This window comes from Phasianus colchicus, chromosome 35 (assembly GCF_987193195.1).
Source record: "Phasianus colchicus chromosome 35, bPhaCol1.hap1.1, whole genome shotgun sequence".
Classification (NCBI taxonomy): Eukaryota; Metazoa; Chordata; class Aves; order Galliformes; family Phasianidae; genus Phasianus; species Phasianus colchicus.
Genome location: NC_143470.1, coordinates 2,644,970 through 2,667,268, shown reverse-complemented (window position 1 = coordinate 2,667,268; position 22,299 = coordinate 2,644,970). Strand labels below are relative to the sequence as shown.

The following is a 22,299-nucleotide window of genomic DNA, read 5'->3' as shown; positions in this document are numbered from 1 at the left end:
TAAGTGGGGGTCACTGCCCCATAAATGGGGTCGCTGCCTCATAAGTGGGGGCCACTGCCCCATAAATGGGGTCGCTGCCTCATAAGTGGGGTCACAGCCCCATAAGTGGGGTCACAGCCCCATAATGGGGGTCACTGCCCCATAAGTGGGGTCACTCACCCCATAAGTGGGGGTTGCTGCCCCATAAGTGGGGGTCACAGCCCCAGAAGTGGGGTCGCTGCCCCATAAGTGGGGGCCACTGCCCCATAAGTGGGGTCGCTGCCCCATAAGTGGGGTCGCTGCCCCATAAGTGGGGGCCACAGCCCCATAAGTGGGGTCTCTGCCCCATAAGTGGGGGTCACTGCCCCAGAAGTGGGGTCACTCACCCATAAGTGGGGTCACAGCCCCATAAGTGGGGTCACTGCCCCATAAGTGGGGTCACAGCCCCATAATGGGGGTCACTGCCCCATAAGTGGGGGTCGCTGCCCCGTAATGGGGGTCACTGCCTCATAAGTGGGGTTCCTGCCCCATAAATGGGGTCACTGCCCCAGAAGTGGGGGTCACAGCCCCGTAAGTGGGGTCACAGCCCCATAAGTGGGGTCACTGCCCCAGAAGTGGGGTTGCTGCCCCAGAAGTGGGGGTCACAGCCACATAAGTGGGGTCACTGCCCCAGAAGTGGGGTCGCTGCCCCATAAGTGGGGATCACCACCCCATAAGTGGGGTCGCTGCCCCATAAGTGGGGGTCACAGCCCCATAAGTGGGGTCACTGCACCAGAAGTGGGGTCACTCACCCAGAAGTGGGGTCACAGCCCCATAAGTGGGGTAACTGCCCCGTTATGGGGGTCACTGCCCCATAAGTGGGGTCGCTGCCCCATAAGTGGGGACCACTGCCCCATAACTGGGGTCGCTGCCCCATAAGTGGGGGTCACAGCCCCATAAGTGGGGTCACTGCCCCAGAAGTGGGGGTCACAGGCCCAGAAGTGGGGTTACTGCCCCGTAATGGGGGTCACTGCCCCATAAGTGGGGGTCGCTGCCCCAGAAGTGGGGTCGGTGTCCCTTAATGGGGGTCACTGCCCCATAAGTGGGGGTCGCTGCCCCATAAGTGGGGGTCGCTGCCCCATAAGTGGGTATCACCGCCCCATAAGTGGGTATCACCGCCCCATAATGGGTGATATTGCCCCGTAAGTGGGGTTACCACTCTTTAAGTGGGGGTCACTGCCCCATAAGTGGGGGGATATTGCCCCATAAGTGGAGTCGCCGCCCCATAAGTGGGGGTCACCGCCCCGTAAGTGGGGCTCGTTGTCCTCACCCAGTATGGCGGCGCCCGCTCTGTTATCGTAGCGCCCTCAACCAATATGGAGACGCCTGCTCTTCCCTTTTTCCGCCCTTAACCAATATGGCGGCGCTCGCTCTTCCCTTTTTCCGCCCTCAACAAATATGGCAACGCCCGCTCTCGTCTTTCCCTGCCCTCATCCAATATGGCGGCGCCACCTTCATTCACCCCCCTCCCGATTGGGCCGCGCTTCGTCCCTCCCTCTTTCTGATTGGTCTACGTCACGCGGCGCGCCGGAAGGGGCGGGACGAGGAAGCACGTGGCGATGGCGGCGCGCCGTGCGGGGCTCCCCGTGGGTCCTCCGCGGAAACGGAGAACCGGGAATGGAAGCGAAGCGGGGGGAGCGGAGCCGGGGGGGGGCCGGGAAAAGGGCCGGGCGGGGCGCAGGGATCCTTTCCCGGGGGCTGCGCCCGTCCCGAGGCCGCGGGTGAAGAGATTCCTCCGGGGAGCCGACGGGAAGGAGGTGAGGAGGGGGAATTTGGGGGCTTTGGGGGGGGCCGGGGGGGGATTTGGGGGTCGTGGGGGGGGTTTGGGAGTCATGGGGGGGGTTGGGGGTCCTAGGGGTGTTCTGAGGGGAATTTGGGGGTCATGGGGGGGATTTGGGGATCCGGGGGGGCGGTTGGGGGGTCCCAGGGGGGTCCTAACGGGAATTTGGGAGTGCCGGGGGGGCCTGGGGGGGGATTTGGGGGGTCCTAGGGGGGATTGGGGTTTTTAGGGTGGGGATAGGGGGGTCCTGAGGGGAATTTGGAGGTCCTGGGGGGGGATTTGGGGGTCCTGGGGGGAATTTGGGGATCATGGGGGGAGGAACTTGGGGGTCCTGGGGGGGGATTTGGGGATCGTGGGGGGTCATGGGGGGGGATTTGGGTGTTATGGGGGGGACTGGGGGGTCCTGGGAGGGATTGGGGGGTCCTGGGGGGGGGGGGGGGTCTTGGGGGTGATTGGGGGGTCCAGGTGGGGGGGAGTCATTGGGCGGGGCTGGGGGGGGTCCTGGGGGGGGAGTTTGGGGGTCCTGGGGGGGTGAGAAGGGGGGTGGTTGGAGGTCCTGGGGGGGGGGGGGGTTCCTGGGGGGCTCCAGGGGCAGATTTGGGGACCTGGGGGGTCCAAGTGGGGGGGGGGATCTGGGGAGGGATTGCGGTGGTCCTGGGTGGGAGTGGGGAGAAAAGGGGGGGGCTGGAGGTCCAGCTGGGGGGCACTTAGCGATGTGTCCCCCCCCCACCCCATCATAACCCCCTCCCACGACCCCCCCAGCCCCCCGCCCGCACCCAGCGCCTGCGGGCGCAGCTGAGGAGGGCGGGGGGCGGCGCGGAGGCGGCGGCGCAGCGGGCGGCCAGGATGGAGCTGCTGATGGCGGAGCAGCCGGGGTGGGTGAGACCCCCCCCATTGTGCGACCCCCCCCCATTGTGTGACCCCCCCCACGTTGGGAGACCCCCCCCCCCATTGTGTGACCCCCCCCCCCATTGTGTGACCTCCCTATTGTGAGACTCCCCATTGTGACCCCCCGCATTGTGTGACCTCCCCCCCATAGTGAGACCCCCCCCCCATTGTGGGACCCCTCCTCTATTGTGACATCCCCCCATTGGGAGACCCCCCCCCATTGGGGAGACACCCCCCCCCCCCATTGTGTGACCCCCCCCATTGGGAGACCTGCCTCCATTGGGAGACCTCTCCCGTTGTGTGGACCCCCCCCATTGTGTGACCACCCCCCCCATTGGGAGACCCCCCCTATTGTGTGACACCCCCCCTTTATGTGACCCCCAATTGTGTGATCCCCTCTTCATTGGGAGACCCCCCCCCTCCATTGTGACAGCCCACCCTTAATGTGACCCTCCCCTATTGTGTGACCGCCCGATTGTGTGGCCCCCCCCCATTGCGAGACCCCCCAAATGTGAGACCCCCCCCCCCGTTGTGTGACCCCCCATTGGGAGACCCCCCCCTTTATGTGACCCCCTCATTGTGAGAGTGGCCCCCCCCTATTGTGAGACCCCCCCCATTGTGAGACTTTCCCCATCATTGCGTGCCCCCCCCATTGTGAGATCCCCCCTATTGTGTGACCCCCCCCCGTTGTGAGACCCCCCCTATTGTGTGACCCCCCGATTGTGTGATCCCCTCTTCATTCTGAGACCACCCCCCCTATTGTGTGCCCCCCCCGTTGCGAGACCCCCCCCATTGCGAGACCCCCCCCATTGCGAGACCCCCCCTATTGCGAGACCCCCCCTATTGTGAGACCCCCCCCCATTGTGAGACCCCCCCCTATTGTGAGACCCCCCCCCATTGTGAGACCGTCCCCATTGTGATCCTCCCACTATGAGACCCCCCCAATTGTATGATTCCCCATTGTGAGACCCCCCCCATTGTGAGACCCCCCCCATTGTGATCCTTCCACTATGACCCCCCCTCATTGTGAGACCCCCCCCCATTGTGTGACCCCATCATATGACCCCCCCACGACCCCCCCCCATCGTGCGACTCCCCCATCACCCCCCCGTTGTGTGACCCCCCCCACGTGTCACCCCTCCCTGACATGGCCCCCCCGTGTGTCACCCCCCCCGTGACCCCCATTGTATGACCCCCCTGACCCCCCCCATACATCACCCCCCCCATGTGTCACCCCCCGATCGTGTGCCCCCCCTGATGTGACCCCCCCCCGTGACCCCCATTGTATAACCCCCCCGCCCCCCCCATACGTCACCCCCCCCACATGGCCCCCCCATTGTGTGCCCCCCCCATGTGACCCCCCCCATGACCCCCCACCCTGTGACCTCCGTTGTGTGACCCCCCCCCATGTGGCTCTCCCATGTGTCACCCCCCCACCCCGTGACCCCCATTGCACGACCCCCCCTGTGACCCCCCCCCGATGTGACCCCCCCGACCCCCCCCATACGTTACCCCCCCCATGACCCCCATTACACAACCCCCCCCCATGACCCCCCACCCCATGACACCCATGGTATGACCCCCCCGCCCCCCCCACGTGGCTCCTCCATGTGTCACCCCCCCACCCCATGACCCCCATTGCACGACCCCCCCATGTGACCCCCCCCATGACCCCCACTGTATGACCCCCCCGACCCCCCCCATACGTTATCCCCCCTTCCCCCCCCATGTGTCACCCCCCCCCCATGACCCCCCACCCCGTGACCCCCATTGTATGACCCCCCCCATGTGTCACCCCCCCCCATGACCCCCCACCCCGTGACCCCCATTGTGTGACCCCCCCCCCCCCACCCTCCACGTGGCTCCCCCATGTGTCACCCCCCACCCCATGACCCCCATTGCATGACCCCCCCCCCCCACGTGACCCCCCCCAACGTGACCCCCCCCCCGGTGCCCCCCCAGTTTCCTGGAGGCGGACCCAGGCGAGGACACGTGCAGCGTCACCCAAAGGGACATCGCCCAGGCGGCCGACATCGCCAGCGCTGCCAAGGTGGGGGGGTGACAGTGGGTGACAATGGGGGCCCATAGGGGACAGTGGGGGACAATGGGTGCTATAGGTGACAGTGGGGGGCAGTGGGGGCAATGGGTGCCCATAGGTGACAGCGGGGACAATGGGTGCCCATAGGTGACAGTGGGGGACAATGGGTGCCCATAGGGGACAGTGGGGGACAATGGGTGCCCATAGGTGACAGTGGGGGGCAGTGGGGGCAATGGGTGCCCATAGGTGACAGTGGGGGACAATGGGTGCCCATAGGGGACAGTGGGGGACAATGGGTGCCCATAGGTGACAGTGGGGGGCAGTGGGGGCAATGGGTGCCCATAGGTGACAGCGGGGACAATGGGTGCTATAGGTGACAGTGGGGAGCAGTGGGGGACAGTGGGGGACAATGGGTGCCCTTAGGTGACAGTGGGGGGCAATGGGGGACAGTGGGTGATGATCGGGGACAATGGGTGCCATAGATGACAGTGGGGGACAATGGGTGCCCATAGGTGACAGTGGGGACAATGGGTGCTATAGGTGACAGTGGGGGGCAGTGGGGGCAATGGGTGCCCATAGGTGACAGTGGGGGACAGTGGGGGACAGTGGGGGACAGTGGGTGCCCCTAGGTGACAGTGAGGGACAATGGGGGACAATGGGGGACAATGGGTGCCCATAGGTGACAGTAGGGGACAATGGGGGACACGTGGAATGGGGGACATTGAGGTGCCCCTGGGTGCCATGGGTATCCCTGGGTGCCATTGGTTGTCACTGGGTGCCCCTGGGTGCCATTGGGTGTCGCTGGGTGTCCCTGGGTGCCACTGGGTGTCTCTGGGTGCCATTGGGTGTCACTGGGTGCCATTGGATATGACTGGGTGCCTCTGGGTGCTCCTGAGTGTCATTGGGTGCCCTTGGGTGCCACTGGGGGCCCCTGGGTGTCCCTGGGTGCCATTGGGTGTCACTGGATGCCCCTGGGTGCCGCTGGGTGCCGCTGGATGTCACTGGGTGCCATTGGGTGCCGCTGGGTGCCGCTGGATGTCACTGGGTGCCATTGGGTGTCACTGGGTGCCCCTGGATGTCACTGGGTGCCGCTGGGTGCCGCTGGGTGCCGTGGTGATGGGTGCCCCGCCGTCCCGCAGCACTTTGAGCTGCACTTGGAGCAGTTTGGGCCGTACTGCCTGGACTACAGCCGGACCGGCCGGTGAGAGACCCCCCCCAAATGTCCCCCCCCCCAAATACCACCTCCCCAAAATAACCCCCCCACCCCCCAAACATCCCCTCACCCCCCACCCCCCCCTCGTTGCCCCCCCCAGCCCCTTTGCGCACCCCAGTCCCCCCCCCTCAATGTCCCCCCATCCCCTTTGCTCCCCCCCACCCCCCCATGTGCCCCCCCCACAGCCCCCCCATCCCCTCTATCTTCCCCCACCCCCCCACTCAATGCCCCCCCATCCTCTTTGCCCCCCCATGCCCCCCCATCCCCTTTCTCCCCCCCACCCCCCCCATGTGCCCCCCCCACAGCCCCCCCGCTCCCCCATCCCCTGTGTCCCCCCCATCCTCTGCCCCCCCCCATTGCTCCCCCCATCCCATTTGCCCCCCTATGCCCCCCCCCTCCTTGTGCCCCCCCCTTACCCCCATCCCTTCTATCGTCCCCCAACCCCCCCCCAGTGCCCCCCCATCCCCTTTATGCCCCCAACCCCCATGTGCCCCCCCAGCCCCCCCCTCACTGCCCCCCCTTCTCTCCCCCCATCCCCTTTACCCCCTTTTGCCCCCCCCCACATTGTGCCCCCCCCGCCCCCACATCCCCTCCTTGTCCCCCCCCATCCCCTCTATCTTCCCCCAACCCCCCCCAGTGCCCCCCATCCCCTTTTTCCCCCCATCCCCCATGTGCCCCCCCAGCCCCTCCTCTCACCGTCCCCCCCCTCAATGCCCCCCCCATTATGTCCCCCCCCACATTGTGCCCCCCCTTCTCTCCCCCCATCCCCTGTACCCCCTTTTGCCCCCCCCCCCCATTATGGCCCCCCCATCCCCTCCCTGTCCCCCCCATCCCCATTCTATCCCCCCTTGCCCCCCTCACAGCCCCCCCCATCCTCCCCAGCCCCTTTGCCCCCCCCCCCCCATCCCTGCTTTGTTCCCCCCCCCTCACAGCCTTTCCCCCCCCCCAAATTTGCAGCCATTTGCTGCTGGGGGGGCGGCGTGGCCACGTGGCAGCCTTGGATTGGCAGACGAAGGCGCTGCAGTGCGAGTTCAACGTCATGGAGACCGTGCACGACGCCGTGTGAGTGTGCAAACGGGCGTGCAAGGGGCGTGCGACGGGGGCGGGGGGCACTGCGAGCGTGCAAAGGGCTTGCAATGGGGTGGGGGGCACTGTGAGTGTGCAATAGGCGTGCAATGGGGTGGGGGGCGCTGTGAGTGTGCAATAGGTGTGCAATGGGGGTGGGGGGCACCGTGAGTGTGCAGTGGGTGTGTAACAGGTGTGCAAAGCGGGTGGGGGGGCACAGAATTCTGTGGGTGTGCAGACAGTGGGGTGTCCATAGGGACCCATAGGGACCCATAGAAACTATAGGGGTTTATAGGGACCCATAGGGACGTACAGAGCCATATAGCGACCCATAGGGACGCATAGCGACCCATAGGGTGCCATAGAGACCCATAGGGACCTGTAGAGACCCCATAGGAACTCATAGGGACCCATAGAGAACCAAAGGGACCCGTAGGGACCCATAGGAACCACATAGAGATCCATAGGGACCGCATAGAGATCCATAGGGACCCATAGCGACCCCATAGAGACCCATAGGGTGCCATAGAGACCCATAGGGACCTGTAGAGACCCCATAGGAACTCATAGGGACCCATAGAGAACCAAAGGGACCCTTAGAGACCCATAGGAACCACATAGAGATCCATAGGGACCGCATAGAGATCCATAGGGACCCATAGCGACCCCATAGAGACCCATAGGGTGCCATAGAGACCCATAGGGACCTGTAGAGACCCCATAGGAACTCATAGGGACCCATAGAGAACCTAAGGGACCCGTAGGGACCCATAGGAACCACATAGAGATCTATAGGGACCCATAGAGATCCATAGAGACCCATAGAGACCCCATAGAGACCCATAGGGACCTGTAGAGACCCCATAGGAACTCATAGGGACCCATAGAGAATCAAAGGGACCCTTAGAGACCCATAGGGACCGCATAGAGATCTGTAGGGACCCATGGAGATCCATAGGGACCCATAGGGACCTATAGGAACCCATAGAGACCCATAGCGACCCCATAGAGGCCCATAGGGACCTATAGAGATCCATAGAGACCCATAGGGACCTATAGGAACGCATAGAGACCCACAGAGACCCCATAGCGACCCATAGTGACCCCATAGAGACCCATAGGGACCTATAGGAACCCATAGAGACTCATGGAGACCCCATAGAGACCCATGGGGACCCATAGAGACCCATGGGGACCCATAGGGACCCACAGATACACGTTGGTGGTGCACACAGGTGTTGGTGCCTCGCACATCCACGTTCCCATTCCACACGCGTGTGCTCACAGGTGGCTGCACACAGCTGTGACACGTGTCGGTGCTCTCACACATGTGTCGGTGCCCTGCACACACGTGTCGGTGCTCTCACACACGTTACTGCCCCGCACACACACATTGGTGCTCTTACACACATGTTGGTGCTCTCACACGCATGTTGCTGCTCTCACACGTGTCGGTGCCCTGCACACATGTTGCTGCCCCACGCACACGTGTCGGTGCCCCACACACACGTGTCGGTGCCCCGCACACACGTTGCTGCCCCACGCACACACGTGTCAGTGCCCCGCACACACATGTTGGTGCCCCACGCACATGTTGCTGCCCCACACACACGTGTCGGTGCCCTGCACATGTGTGTTGGTGCTTTCACACGCATGTTGCTGCCCCACACACGCACGTTGCTGCTCTCACACGTGTCAGTGCCCAGCACACGCGTGTTGCTGCCCCACACACACACGTTTGTGCTCTCACACGTGTCGGTGCCCAGCACACGCGTGTTGCTGCCCCACACACACATGTTGGTGCTCTCACACGTGTCAGTGCCCAGCACACGCGTGTTGCTGCCCCGCACACGCATGTTGCTGCTCTCACACGCACATTTGTGCTCTCACACGTGTCGGTGCCCAGCACACGCGTGTTGCTGCCCCACACACACACGTTTGTGCTCTCACACGTGTCAGTGCCCAGCACACGCGTGTTGCTGCCCCGCACACGCATGTTGCTGCTCTCACACGTGTCGGTGCCCTGCACACGCGTGTTGCTGCCCCGCACACACATGTTGCTGCTTTCACACATGTCGGTGCCCTGCACATGCGTGTTGCTGCCCCGCACACGCATGTTGCTGCTTTCACACGCGTGTTGCTGCCCCGCACACACACATTTGTGCTCTCACACATGTCGGTGCCCAGCACACGCGTGTTGCTGCCCCGCACACACACATTTGTGCTCTCACACGTGTCAGTGCCCAGCACACGCGTGTTGCTGCCCCGCACACACACATTTGTGCTCTCACACATGTCGGTGCCCAGCACACGCGTGTTGCTGCCCCACACACACACATTTGTGCTCTCACACGTGTCAGTGCCCAGCACAGGCGTGTTGCTGCCCCGCACACGCACGTTGCTGCTCTCACGCGTGTCGGCGCCCCCCACCCGCACGATGACACCCTGACAGCCGTTGCACGCGCGCGTGCCCGCAGGTTCCTGCACACGGAGGCGCTGCTGGCGGTGGCGCAGCGCCGCTGGCTGTTTGTGTACGACGGCGCCGGCCTGGAGCTCAACTGCATGAAGGCCTTCAAGGAGGTGCTGAGGATGCAGTTCCTGCAGCACCACTGGCTGCTGGCCGCCGCGGTGAGGGGGGGGTAACTGGGGGGGGGGCAATAATATGGGGGGGGGGCCAATATGGGGGGGCAATATGGGGGGGGGGCAATAATATGGGGGGGGGGCAATGTGGGGTAATATGGGGGGCAATATGGGGCAATAGGGGGGCAATATGGGGCAGTGCTGAGGATGCAGTTCCTGCAGCACCACTGGCTGCTGGCCGCCGCAGTGAGGGGGGGGCACGGGGGGGGGCAATAATATGGGGGGGCAATATGGGGTAATATGGGGGGCAATATGGGGTAATATGGGGCAATAGGGGGGCAATATGGGGCAGTGCTGAGGATGCAGTTCCTGCAGCATCACCTGATGCTGGGTGCTGCTGTGAGGGGGGGGCAACTGGGGGGGGCAGCAATGATATGGGGGGGGGGGGGGGCAATATGGGGGTCAATACGGGGCAATATGGGGGCAATATGGGGCAGTGCTGAGGATGCAGTTCCTGCAGCACCGCCTGATGCTGGGTGCTGCTGTGAGGGGGGGCAACGGGGGGGGGGGGATAGTGGGTGCCAGTGGGGATGGGTGGGAGCCAATGGGGGCCAATGGGTGCCAATGGGTGACTATGGGTGCCAATGGGAGATAATGGGTGCCAATGGGAGGCACTGGGTGCCCATGGGAGCCACTGGGTGACTATGGGTGCCAATGGGTGCCAGTAGTTGCCCATAGGTTCCAAAGGGAGACAGGGGGTGCCTGTGGGGACAATGGGTGCCCATGGGAGACAATGGGAGCCAATGGGTGCCAATGGGGACAGCTGGGTGCCACTGGGTGCCCATGGCAGTCCATAGGTGCCAATGGGGACAGATGGGGACAGCTGGGTGCCACTGGGTGCTACTGGGGACAGATGGGGGCAGCTGGGATCCACTGGGTGCCCATGGGTGCTACTGGGGACAGATGGGGACAGCTGGGTTCCACTGGGTGCCCATGGGAGTCCATGGCTGCCAATGGGGACACCTGGGTGCCAATGGGTGCCCATGGGTGCCAATAGGGACAGATGGAGACAGCTGGGTGCCACTGGGTGCCCATGGGAGTCCACGGCTGTCAATGGGGACAGGTGGGGACAGATGGGTGCCCATGGGTACCAATGGGGACAGCTGGGTGCCAATGGGAGACAGTGGGTGCCCATGGGTGCCAATGGGGACAGATGGGGACAGCTGGGTGCCACTGGGTGCCCATGGGAGTCCATGGCTGCCAATGGGTACACATGGGTGCCAATGGGTGCCAATGGGGGCAGATGGGGACCGCTGAGTGCCAATGGGTGCCCGTGGGTGCCAATGGGGACAGGTGGGGACGGCTGGGTGCCCATGGGTGCCAATGGGAGACAGTGGGTGCCAATGGGGACAGATGGGGACAGCTGGGTGCCCATGGGAGACACTGGGGACAGCTGGGTGCCAGTGGGTGCCCATGGCTGCCAATGGGGACGGATGGGGACAGCTGGGTGCCAATGGGAGACAGTGGGAGCCCATAGGAGCCCGTAGGAGCCCATGGGTGCCAATGGGTGCCCCCGCCCCCCTTGCAGAACGCAGCGGGGTTCCTGCAGTTCCTGGACGTTTCGGTGGGGGCGGAGGTGGCAGCGTTTTGCACCAGGGGGGGGCGCCCAGCCGCCATGGCGCAGAACCCGGCCAGCGGCGTCGTGCATCTGGGGCACAGCAACGGTGAGGGACCCCCCCCAAATCATAGAGACCCCCCCCAAATCATTGAGACCCCACCCAAATCATAGACACCCCCCCCAAATCATAGAGACCCCCCCCAAATCATAGAGACCCCCCTCAAATCATAGACACCCCACCCAAATCATAGAGACCCCCCCCAAATCATAGAGACCCCCCCCCCGAAGTCATGGGGAACCCCCCCCTCCCAGGTCATGGAGATCCTCCAAGCTATGGGACCCCCCCCCAAATCATGGGAACCCCCCCAGTCATGGGGAACCCCCCCAAGCTAAAGGTCCCCCCCCAATCATGGGGACCCCCCTCCAAATCATGGGGACCCCCCCCACAAGTTATGGGGATTCCCCCAAATAATGAAGACCCCCCCCCCCAAATGACAGACCCCCCCCAAATCCCAGGGACCCACCCCAAATATGGAGGATACGAAGGACCCCCCCCAAATCCCAGGGACCTCCCCCAAAACCCCCCCAAATATGGAGGACCCCCCCCCAAATGACAAACCCCCCCAAATCCCAAGGACCACCCCCAAATCCGCCCCCCAAATATGGAGGACTCCCCCTCTAATCCCAGAGACCCCCCCTCCCCAACCCCAAATATGGAGGATATGGAGGCCCCCCCCCAGATAATGAGGACCCCCCCCCCAAATCCCAGGGACCACCCCCAACCCCCCCCCCCCAAATATGGAGGACCCCCCCCCCAAATGACAGACCCCCCCCAAATCCCAGGGACCCTCCTCCCTCACCCCGAATATGGAGGATACGGAGGACCCCCCCCCCTACAAATAATGATGACCCCCCCCCCAAATTAACCCCCCCCCCAAATTAACCCCCCCCCAAATTAACCCCCCCCCCCAGGCACGGTGACGCTGTGGACCCCCAACTCCCCCAGCCCCGCCGTGCGGCTGCTGTGCCACCATGGGGCCGTCAGGGACATCGGCATCGACTGCAGCGGGACGTCAGTGGGGGGGGGATAATTGGGGGGGGGCGTGTGGGGTGGGGGGTCATTTGGGGGGGGGGGTCGTATGGGGGGGGTTATATGGGGAGTGATTTGGGGGGGGAGGTTGTATGGGGGGATTTATATGGGGGGATTTGTATGGGGGTTGGTTTGGGGGGGCTTAAATGGGGGGGGGGGATTTGGGGGTGTCCAATGGGGGGGTCGTATGGGGGGGGGGTCTTGTATGGGGGGGGATTTGGGGGGGGGTTATATGGGGAGTGATTTGGGGGGGAGGTTGTATGGGGGGTTGTATGGGGGATTTATATGGGGGTTGGTTTGGGGGGGGGCTTAAATGGGGGGGGGATTTGGGGGGAGATTAAATAGGGGCTTATTTGGGGGGGACTTATATGGGGGGTGATTTGGGGGGGGTTGTATGGGGGGATTTATATGGGGGTTGGTTTGGGGGGGGGCTTAAGGGGGGGCTTAAATGGGGGGTTGATTTGGGGGTGACAAATGGGGGGGTCGTATGGGAGGGGGGGTCATTTGGGGGTGATTTGGGGGGGGTTGTATGGGGGATTTATATGGGGGTTGGTTTGGGGGGGGGCTTAAATGGGGGGGGGGATTTGGGGGGAGATTAAATAGGGGCTTATTTGGGGGGGACTTATGGGGGGTGATTTGGGGGGGGTTGTATGGGGGGGTTATATGGCGGTTGATTTGGGGGGGGGGCTGTATGGGGGGGTTGATACGGAGAAGTGATTTGGGGGGGTTAAATGGGGGCTTATTTGGGGGGGGTTATATGGGGGGTAATTTGAGGGGGGGTCGTATGGGGGGGTCGTATGGGAGGGGGGGCATTTGGGGGCTTGTATTGGGGGGGGTGATTTGGGGGGGGGTTTACGGGGGGGTTTCTATAGGGAAGGATGTATAGGTGGGTAATGGGGGGGGGTATATAGAGGGGGTCTTAGGGGGGGGTTTATATGGGGAGGGGTTTTCGGGGGGGTGGTTTATGGGTGGGGGCAGCCCTTCCCACCGCGGGGGGGGGTCACCTGATGTAGCTCCCCCCCCCCGGTTTTGTAGTTACATGGCGACGGTGGGGCTGGACCGGCGGCTGCAGCTCTGGGATCTGCGCAGCTACGGGAAGCTGCAGGGCCTGGCGCTGCCGCTGGGGGGCGCCAACCTGTGCTACAGCCAGCGGGGGCTGCTGGCCTTCACCTGCGGGGACGTGGTGCAGGTGGGACCCCCCCCCTCAATCCCACCCCCCCCCCGGGACCCCCCCCCCCATTCCATTGTATTGTCACCCTCCCCCCCCCCCAGGTCCCATCGTCCTCCCCCCCATCCCGTTGTCACCCCTTATATCCCCCCGTTGAGCCCCCCTTTCATCCCCCCCCAGTGCCCCCCATTACCCTCTATTGCCCACCCAGGTGTCCCCCCCCCTCTTATATCCCCCCCCCCCGTGTCCCCCAGTGCCCCCCATTGCCCCCCCCGACAGATGTCCCCCCCCACCCACCATTGCCCCCCCCCACCCTCCACTGCACCCCCCTTATATCCCCCCTGTGCCCCCCAGTACCCCCTATTGCCCCCCCTTACGTCCCCCCCACTGTCCCCCCCCTCACATCCCCCCTCAGCCCCCCATTGCCCCCCCCAAGGTGTCTCCCCCCCCCTGCCGGCTCCGTGCCCCCCCTTACATCCCCCCAATTGCCCCCCACTGCCCCCCCATTGCCCCCCACCCCCAACTCTCCCCCCTTTACATCCCCCCCATTGCCCCCCACCCCCCCCTTTTACATCCTGCCCCCGCCCCCCCCAGGTGTTCCCCCCCCCTGCGACTCCTTTCCCCCCCTTACATCCCCCCCATTGCCCCCCACCCCCCCCCCTTTTACATCCCCCCCATGCCCCCCCCAGGTGTTCCCCCCCCTCGTGGCTCCCTGCCCCCCCTTACATCTCCCAAATTGCCCCCCACTGCCCCCCAATTGCCCCCCACCCCCAACTCTCCCCCCTTTACATCCCCCCCATTGCCCCCCCACCCCCCCTCACCGCCCCCCTCTGCCCCCCCCCAGGTGTTCCCCCCCCCCTGTGGCTCCTTTCCCCCCCTTACATCCCCCCAATTGCCCCCCACTGCCCCCCCATTGCCCCCCACCCTCAACTCTCCCCTCTTTACATCCCCCCCATTGCCCCCCCACCCCCCCTCACCGCCCCCCTCTGCCCCCCCCAGATGTTCCCCCCCCCCTGCAGCTCCATGCCCCCCCTTACATCCCCCCCATTGCCCCCCACCCCCAACTCTCCCCTCTTTACATCCCCCCCACCCCCCCCCACCCCCCCTCACCGCCCCCCCCTTGCCCCCCCCCAGGTGTTCCCCCCCCCCTGTGGCTCCGTGCCCCCCCTTACATCCCCCAAATTGCCCCCCCACCCCCCCCCTTTACATCCCCCCCGTTGCCCCCCCACCCCCCCCACCCCCCCTCACCGCCCCCCCCTTGCCCCCCCCCAGGTGTTCCCCCCCCCCTGCGGCTCCGTGCCCCCCAAGCCGTTCCTGTGCCACCGCCTGTCGCACCCCCCCCGCAGCCTCCGCTTCTGCCCCTTCGAGGACGTCCTGGGCGTGGGGCACGGCGGCGGCTTCTCCAGCCTGCTGGTTCCGGGTAACGCCTCGGCACCCTTGGGTGCTGCCCCCCTCCCCCCCCTCACGGCACCCATGGGTGCCCCCCTCACGTGTCGTCCCCTTTGGTCCCCGCAGGGGCGGGCGAACCCAACTTCGATGCCCTGGAGGCCAACCCGTACCGCAGCCGCAAGCAGCGCCAGGAGTGGGAGGTGAAGGCGCTGCTGGAGAAGGTGAGCGGCACCCATGGGTGCACGTGGGCACCCATCGGCACCCAGCTGTCCCCATTGGCGCCCATGGGCACCCAGCTGTTTTCCCATTGGCGCCCATGGGCACCCACCAGTCCCTATGGGCACCCATTGGCATCCACCTGTCCCCATTGGCACCCATGGGCGCCCAGCAGTCCTCATCTGTCCCCATTGGCACCCATCTGTTCCCACTGGCACCCATTGGCACCCATCTGTCCCCATTGGCGCCCATCGGCACCCACCAGTCGTCATCTGTCCCCACTGACACCCATCTGTTCCCACTGACACCCATTTGTTCCCATTGGCACCCATTTGTCCCCATTGACACCCACCTGTCCCCATTGGCACCCATCTGTTCCCACTGGCACCCATCTGTCCCCATTGGCACCCGTGGGTGCTCAGCAGTCCTCATCTGCCCCCCACTGACACCCATCTGTTCCCACTGGCACCCATTTGTCCCCATTGGCACCCACCTGTCCCCATTGGCACCCATTGGCATCCATCTGTCCCCACTGGCACTCATCGGCACCCAGCTGTCCCCATTGGCACCCATGGGCACCCACCAGCCGTCATCTGTCCCCATTGGCACCCATCTGTCCACACTGACACCCATTTGTTCCCAGTGGCACCCATGGGCACCCAGCAGTCCTCATCTGTCCCCATTGGCACCCATCTGTCCCCACTGGCACCCATTGGCACCCATCTGTCCCCATTGACACCCATGGGCACCCACCAGTCCCCACCTGTCCCCACTGGCACCCATTGGCACCCATCTGTCCCATTGGCACCCATCGGCACCCAGCTGTCCCCACGGGCACCCATTGGCTCCCATCTGTCCCCATTGGCACCCATGGGCACCCACCAGTCCCCACCTGTCCCCATTGGCTCCCCCCCTTACGCCCCCCCTTATTGCCCCCCCTTACCCCCCCCTTATTGTCCCCCCTCTTATTGCCCCCCCAACCACCCCCTTATTGCCCCCCCATCACCCCCCTTACCCCTTCCTTATTGCCCCCCCTTACCACCCCCTTACCCCCCCTTATTGCCCCCCCTTATTGCCCCCCATCACCCCCCTTACCCCCCCTTATTGCCCCCCCCTTATTGCCCCCCCCTTATTGCCCCCCCTTATCGGCCCCCCTTACCCCCCTTATTGCCCCCCCTTGTTGCCCCCCTTTATTGCCCCCCCTTATTGCCCCCCATCACCCCCCTTACCCCCCCTTGTTGCCCCCCCTTGTTGCCCCTGCCCCCCCTTACCCCCCCTTGTTGCCCCCCCTTGTTGCCCCCCCTTGTTGCCCCCCCTTATTGCCCCCCCTTATTGCCCCTGCCCCCCCTTACTGCCCCCCCTTGTTGCCCCTGCCCCCCCTTGTTGCCCCCCTTTATTGTCCCTGCCCCCCCTTGTTGCCCCCCCTTGTTGCCCCTGCCCTCCCTTGTTGCCCCCCCTTATTGCCCCTGCCCCCCATTATTGCCCCCCCTTGATACCCCTGGCCCCCCTTGTTGCCCCTGCCCCCCCCTTACCCCCCCTTGTTGCCCCCCCTTGTTGCCCCTGCCCTCCCTTGTTGCCCCCCTTATTGCCCCTGCCCCCCATTATTGCCCCCCCTTGATACCCCTGCCCCCCCTTGTTGCCCCTGCCCCCCCCTTACCCCCCCTTGTTGCCCCCCTTGTTGCCCCCCTTACCCCCCCTTGTTGCCCCCCTTGTTGCCCCCCTTACCCCCCCTTGTTGCCCCCCTTGTTGCCCCCCTTGTTGCCCCCCTTACCCCCCCTTGTTGCCCCCCTTGTTACCCCCCCTTGTTGCCCCCCTTGTTGCCCCCCCTTGTTACCCCCCCTTGTTGCCCCCCCTTACCCCTTGTTACCCCCCCTTGTTACCCCCCCTTGTTGCCCCCCTTGTTACCCCCCCTTATTGCCCCCCTTGTTGCCCCCCCTTTATTGCCCCTGCCCCCCCTTGTTGCCCCCCCTTTATTGCCCCTGCCCCCCCTTGTTGCCCCCCTTGTTGCCCCTGCCCCCCCTTACCCCCCCTTGTTGCCCCCCTTGTTGCCCCTGCCCCCCCTTACCCCCCCTTGTTGCCCCCCTTGTTGCCCCCCTTGTTGCCCCCCCTTACTGCTCCCCCCAGATCCCCGCCGCCCTGCTGACGGTGGAGGCGGCGCAGCTGCAGCAGGTGGACGCAGCCACGCTGGAGCAGAAACGCGCCGAGCGAATCGAGCGCCTGGTAACGGGGGGGGGGGGCACCCCATAGAGCCGCCGTCGCTGTTTGGGGTCCCCCGCCCTCATTTCTCTTCCTTCCCCCCCCCCCAAAAAAAAAACGCGCAGGGCTTTGACCCCGATGCCCCGAGGAAGTTCCGCCCGCGGCGCAAAGCGAAGGGCAGCGGGGCGCTGCACCGCAAGAGGAAGGTGGCCCACCAGCAGCACAGGGTGCGTGGCCCCACGGCGCCCCATGGCGGCCCCATAGCGGCCCTATAGGGTCCCCTTTGTGCCCCCATAGCATCCCTATTGCATCCCCTTTGTGCCCCCATAGGGTCCCCTTTGTGCCCCCATAGCATCCCCATAGCATCTCCATAGGGTCCCGTTTGTGCCCCCATAGCATCTCTATTACGTCCCCTTTGTGCCCCCATAGCATCTCCTTAGGGCCCCCTTTGTGCCCCCATAGCATCCCCATAGGGTCCCCATAGGGTCCCCATAGCGGCCCTGTGGGGTCCCCTTTGTGCCCCCATAGTGTCCCTATTGTGTCCCCTTTGTGCCCCCATAGCATCCCTATTGCGTCCCCTTTGTGACCCCATAGCATCTCTACTGCGTCCCGTTTGTGCCCCTATAGCATCTCCTTAGGGTCCCCTTTGTGCCCCCATAGTGTCCCTATTGCGTCCCCTTTGTGCCCCCATAGCATCCCTATTGCATCCCCTTTGTGACCCCATAGCGTCCCTATTGTGTCCTCTTTGTGACCCCATAACTTCCCCATAGGGTCCCCTTTGTGCCCCCATAGAGTCCCCATAGCATCTCCATAGGGTCCCCATAGGGTTCCCACTGTGTCCCCATAGCGGCCCTATAGGGTTCCCCCTGCAGTGTCTCTATAGGGTCCCCACGTCCCTATAGTGTCCCCCTCCCTCCCAATGTCCCTATAGTGTCCCCATGTCCCTGTAGGGTTCCCCCCCAACAATGTCCCTGTGGGGTCCCCATGTCCCTATAGGGTCCCCCCCTCATGTCCCTATAGTGTCCCCATATCCCTTTAGGGTTCTCCCCCCCCAGTGTCCCTATAGTGTCCCCATGTCCCTGTAGGGTCCCCAATGTCCCTATAGGGTCCCCCCCCCCAATGTCCCTATAATGTCCCCAATGTCCCTATAGGGTCCCCCCCTCATGTCCCTATAGTGTCCCCATATCCCTTTAGGGTTCTCCCCCCCAGTGTCCCTATAGTGTCCCCATATCCCTATAGGGTTCCCCCCACGATGTCCCTATAATGTCCCCATGTCCCTGTAGTGTCCCCATGTCCCTCTAGGGTCCCCAATGTCCCTATAGGGTCCCCCCCCCCATTGTCCTTATAGGTTCCCCCCCCCCCAATATCCCTATAGTGTCCCCATGTCCCTATAATGTCCCCAATGTCCCTATAGGGTCCCCCCCCCCATTGTCCCTATGGGGTCCCTCAATGTCCCCCTCGCCCCCCCCAGGCCGCCATCCAGCGCAGCGTGGAGCAGCGGGAGCAGCGCAGGAGGGACGTCGCAGCGGGGACAAAGGGGACAACGGGGACAACGGGGACAAAGGGGACAACGGGGACAAAAGGGACAATGGGGACAAAGGGGACAATGGGGACGCGGACTGCGCTGGATCGCTTCAAGAAATAGGGACAGGGTGTGGGGGACACATTGCCATGGACCTTGGGGACACTTCTGTGGGGTCCTTGGGGACACCTCTATGGGGTCCTTGGGGACACTGCCATGGACTTTAGGGACACTTCTATGGGGTCCTCGGGGTCTTGGGGACATCTCTATGGGGTCTTGGGGACACTGCTGTGGCCCGTGGGGACACTTCTGTGGGGTCCCTGGGGACACCGCCATGAACCTTGGGGACACCTCTATGGGGTCTTCGGGGCCTTGGGGACACCGCTGGGGACTTTAGGGTCCATCCCCCCCATTGTCCCTATAGGGTCCCCATGTCCCTATAGGGCTCCCCCCCCCCTTTGGGGTCCTTGGGGTCTTGGGGCCAGCCCTGGTGGGGATAGGATCCCACTGTGGCCCTTGGGGACACTTCTATGGGGTCCTTGGGGACACCGCCATGAACCTTGGGGACACCTCTGTGGGGTCCTCGGGGTCTTGGGGACAGACTGTGGCCCTTGGGGACATTGCTGTGGGGTCCTTGGGGACACCATCATGGACTTCAGGGACACTTCTATGGGGTCCTTGGGGTCTTGGGGTCACACTGTGGCCCTTGGGGACACCCCATGGACCTTGGGGACATCTCTATGGGGTCTTGGGGACATCTGTGTGGGGCCTTCAGGGCCTTGGGGACACATCTATGGGGTCCTTGGGGACACTTCTTTGGGGTCTTGGGATCAGCCCTGGTGGGGACAGGATGCCACCGTGGACCTTGGGGACACCTCTATGGGGTCCTTGGGGTCTTGGGGACACCGCTGTGGCCTTTGGGGACACATCTATGGGGTCTTGGGATCAGCCCTGGTGGGGACAGGATGCCACCGTGGCCTTTGGGGACACCTGTGTGGGGTCCTCAAGGTCTTGGGGACATCGCCATGGGGTCCTTGGGGTCATCCTTGGGGACACCCTTGGGGACATGATGCCTGTGTCCCCTCCCCCCCCCCCCGTCCTATTAAAGCCATCGTGCCACCACAGCTGTGTCCTCTGCTGGAGACCCCCCCAATGTGTCACCACCCCCAGTGTCACCACCCCGATGTCACCATCAGTGTGTCATCGTTAATGTGTCACCATTGTTGTCACCCCCAGCGTCACCCCCCCAATGTGTCACCTTTACTGTCACTATCAGTGTCGCCACCCCAATGTGTCACCACCCCAATGTCACCATCAGTGTCACCACCCCAGTGTCACCATCAAGGTGTCACCATCAGTGTCATCACCCCCAATGTGTCACCACCCCAATGTGACCCCCCTCAATATGTCACCCCCAGTGTCACCCCCATTGTCACCATTACTGTCACCATCAGTGTCACCATCACTGTGTCCCCACCCCAACGTGACCCCCCTCGAAGTGTCACCCCCGATGTCACCACTGATGTCACCACCCCGATGTCACCGTCAATGTGTCACCGTCATGCCACCACCCCCAGTGCCACCACCCCAATGTGTCACCACCACCGAAGTGCCACCGCCGATGTCACCGCCGATGTCACCACCCCCCTCTTTATTGCTTCCCTCGCTGCCACCGCCTGGGGACAGAGGTGACAAGGAGGTGGCAGCTGGGGGACAACGCAGCGCCCGTCCTTTTGTCATCGTCACCCTTTGTCCCCAATGCACCGGGGGGGGGGGGAGGGGGAGGGTGGTGACAGCGATGTCACCGCGGTGTCACCACGGCTGTGATGTCACCGTCGCTGCTCCATTGTCACCGCTCTGATGTCACCATGGCTGTGACGTCACCAACGCTGCAGTGTCACCGTCGCTCCATTGTCACCATCACTGCCCCGATGTCACCGCTCCGATGTCACCATCACTACTCAGATGTCACCACGGCTGTGATGTCACCGTCACTGCCCCGATGTCACCACGGCTGTGATGTCATTGTCACCGCTGCTCCGTTGTCACTGTTGCTACTCCATTGTCACCATGCGGTGCCACCACTGCCCCGATGTCACCGTCACCAATGCTGCAGTGTCACCGTCGCTCCGATGTCACCATCACCGCCCCGATGTCACCATTGCTGTGATGTCACCGTCACTCCTTCGATGTCACCGTCACTGCCCCAGTGTCACCGTCACTTCACTGCAGTGCCACCACTGCCCCGATGTCACTGTCACCGCTGCTCCGTCGTCACCATCACCCCTTCAATGTCACCACTGTCCCGCTGTCACCACCGCTGCTCCGCTGTCACCACCCCCAATGTCACCGTTAATGTCACCAATGCTGCAGTGTCACTGTTGCTCCACTGTCACCGTCACTGCCCTGATGTCACCATGTGGTGTCACCATCGCTGCTCCGATGTCACCGTCACTGCCCTGATGTCACCACAGCTGTGATGTCACCACCGTTGCTCCGTTGTCACCATTGTTGCTCCGATGTCACCAGGGCTGTGATGTCACCCCCACTGCCCCGATGTCACCGTCACCAGCGCTGCAGTGTCACCGCTGCTCCGTTGTCACCGTCACTGCCCCGATGTCACCATTGCTGCGTTGTCACCGTCGCTGCTCCGATGTCACCACTGCCACCATCACTGCTCTGTTGTCACCATCGCCGCCCCGATGTGTCACCACCCCCAGTGTCACCGTTAATGTCACCAATGCTGCAGTGCCACCGTTGCTCCACTGTCACCGTCACTGCCCTGATGTCACCATGTGGTGTCACCATCGCTGCTCCGATGTCACCGTCACTGCCCTGATGTCACCACGGCTGTGATGTCACCACCGTTGCTCCGCTGTCACCGCTGCTCTCATTGCACCGCATTGGGCCCCATAGCAGCGACCCCACAGCACCGACCCCATAGCACCGCACTGACCCCAATGCACCGCACTGGGCCCCATAGCTCTGACCCTATAGCACTGACCCCATAGCATTGCACTCACCCCAACGCACTGCACTGGGCCCCATAGCTCTGACCCTATAGCACTGACCCCATAGCACCGCACTGACCCCAATGCACCGCACTGGGCCCCATAGCTCTGACCCTATAGCACTGACCCCATAGCATTGCACTGACCCCAACGCACTGCACTGGGCCCCATAGCTCTGACCCTATAGCACTGACCCCATAGCATTGCACTGACCCCAATGCACTGCACTGAGCCCCATAGCTCTGACCCTATAGCACTGACCCCATAGCATTGCACTCACCCCAATGCACTGCATTGAGCCCTGCAGCACCAACCCCACAGCACTGACCCCATACAACTGAACCCCACAGCACTGACCCCATAGCTCTGACCCCATAGCATTGCACTGGGCCCCATAGCACTGACCCCATAGCACCGACCCCATAGCATTGCACTCACCCCGCAGCACCGACCCCACAGCACCGACCCCATACAACTGAACCCCATAGCACTGACCCCAGTGCACTG

The 22,299-nt window shown here is 63.8% G+C and overlaps 1 protein-coding gene across 1 annotated transcript; it reads left to right on the top strand.

The window, feature by feature from the left end:
- Positions 1–1,513: 1,513 nt before the first annotated feature.
- Positions 1,514–19,663, top strand: WDR46 (WD repeat domain 46). Its single transcript, XM_090129127.1, has 14 exons — positions 1,514–1,775; positions 2,561–2,673; positions 4,649–4,736; positions 5,864–5,925; positions 6,895–6,999; positions 9,480–9,630; positions 11,171–11,306; positions 12,173–12,272; positions 13,326–13,479; positions 14,731–14,878; positions 14,974–15,068; positions 17,188–17,283; positions 17,385–17,486; positions 18,731–19,663. Exons 1-14 carry the CDS (start codon positions 1,578–1,580, stop codon positions 18,902–18,904), a joined length of 1,722 nt encoding a protein of 573 aa, XP_089985253.1. The 5' UTR covers positions 1,514–1,577; the 3' UTR covers positions 18,905–19,663.
- The last annotated feature ends 2,636 nt before the right edge of the window (positions 19,664–22,299 follow it).

What these genes read in the sequence shown, in the direction of transcription:
- WDR46 (XM_090129127.1), top strand. Translation starts at nt 1,578, where the DNA reads ATGGCGGCGCGCCGTGCGGGGCTCCCCGTGGGTCCTCCGCGGAAACGG. An exon ending in GAGACCGTGCACGACGCCGT is followed by an intron (nt 7,000 to 9,479) that starts GTGAGTGTGCAA and finishes GCGTGCCCGCAG; the next exon opens with GTTCCTGCACACGGAGGCGC. An exon ending in GGCATCGACTGCAGCGGGAC is followed by an intron (nt 12,273 to 13,325) that starts GTCAGTGGGGGG and finishes CCGGTTTTGTAG; the next exon opens with TTACATGGCGACGGTGGGGC.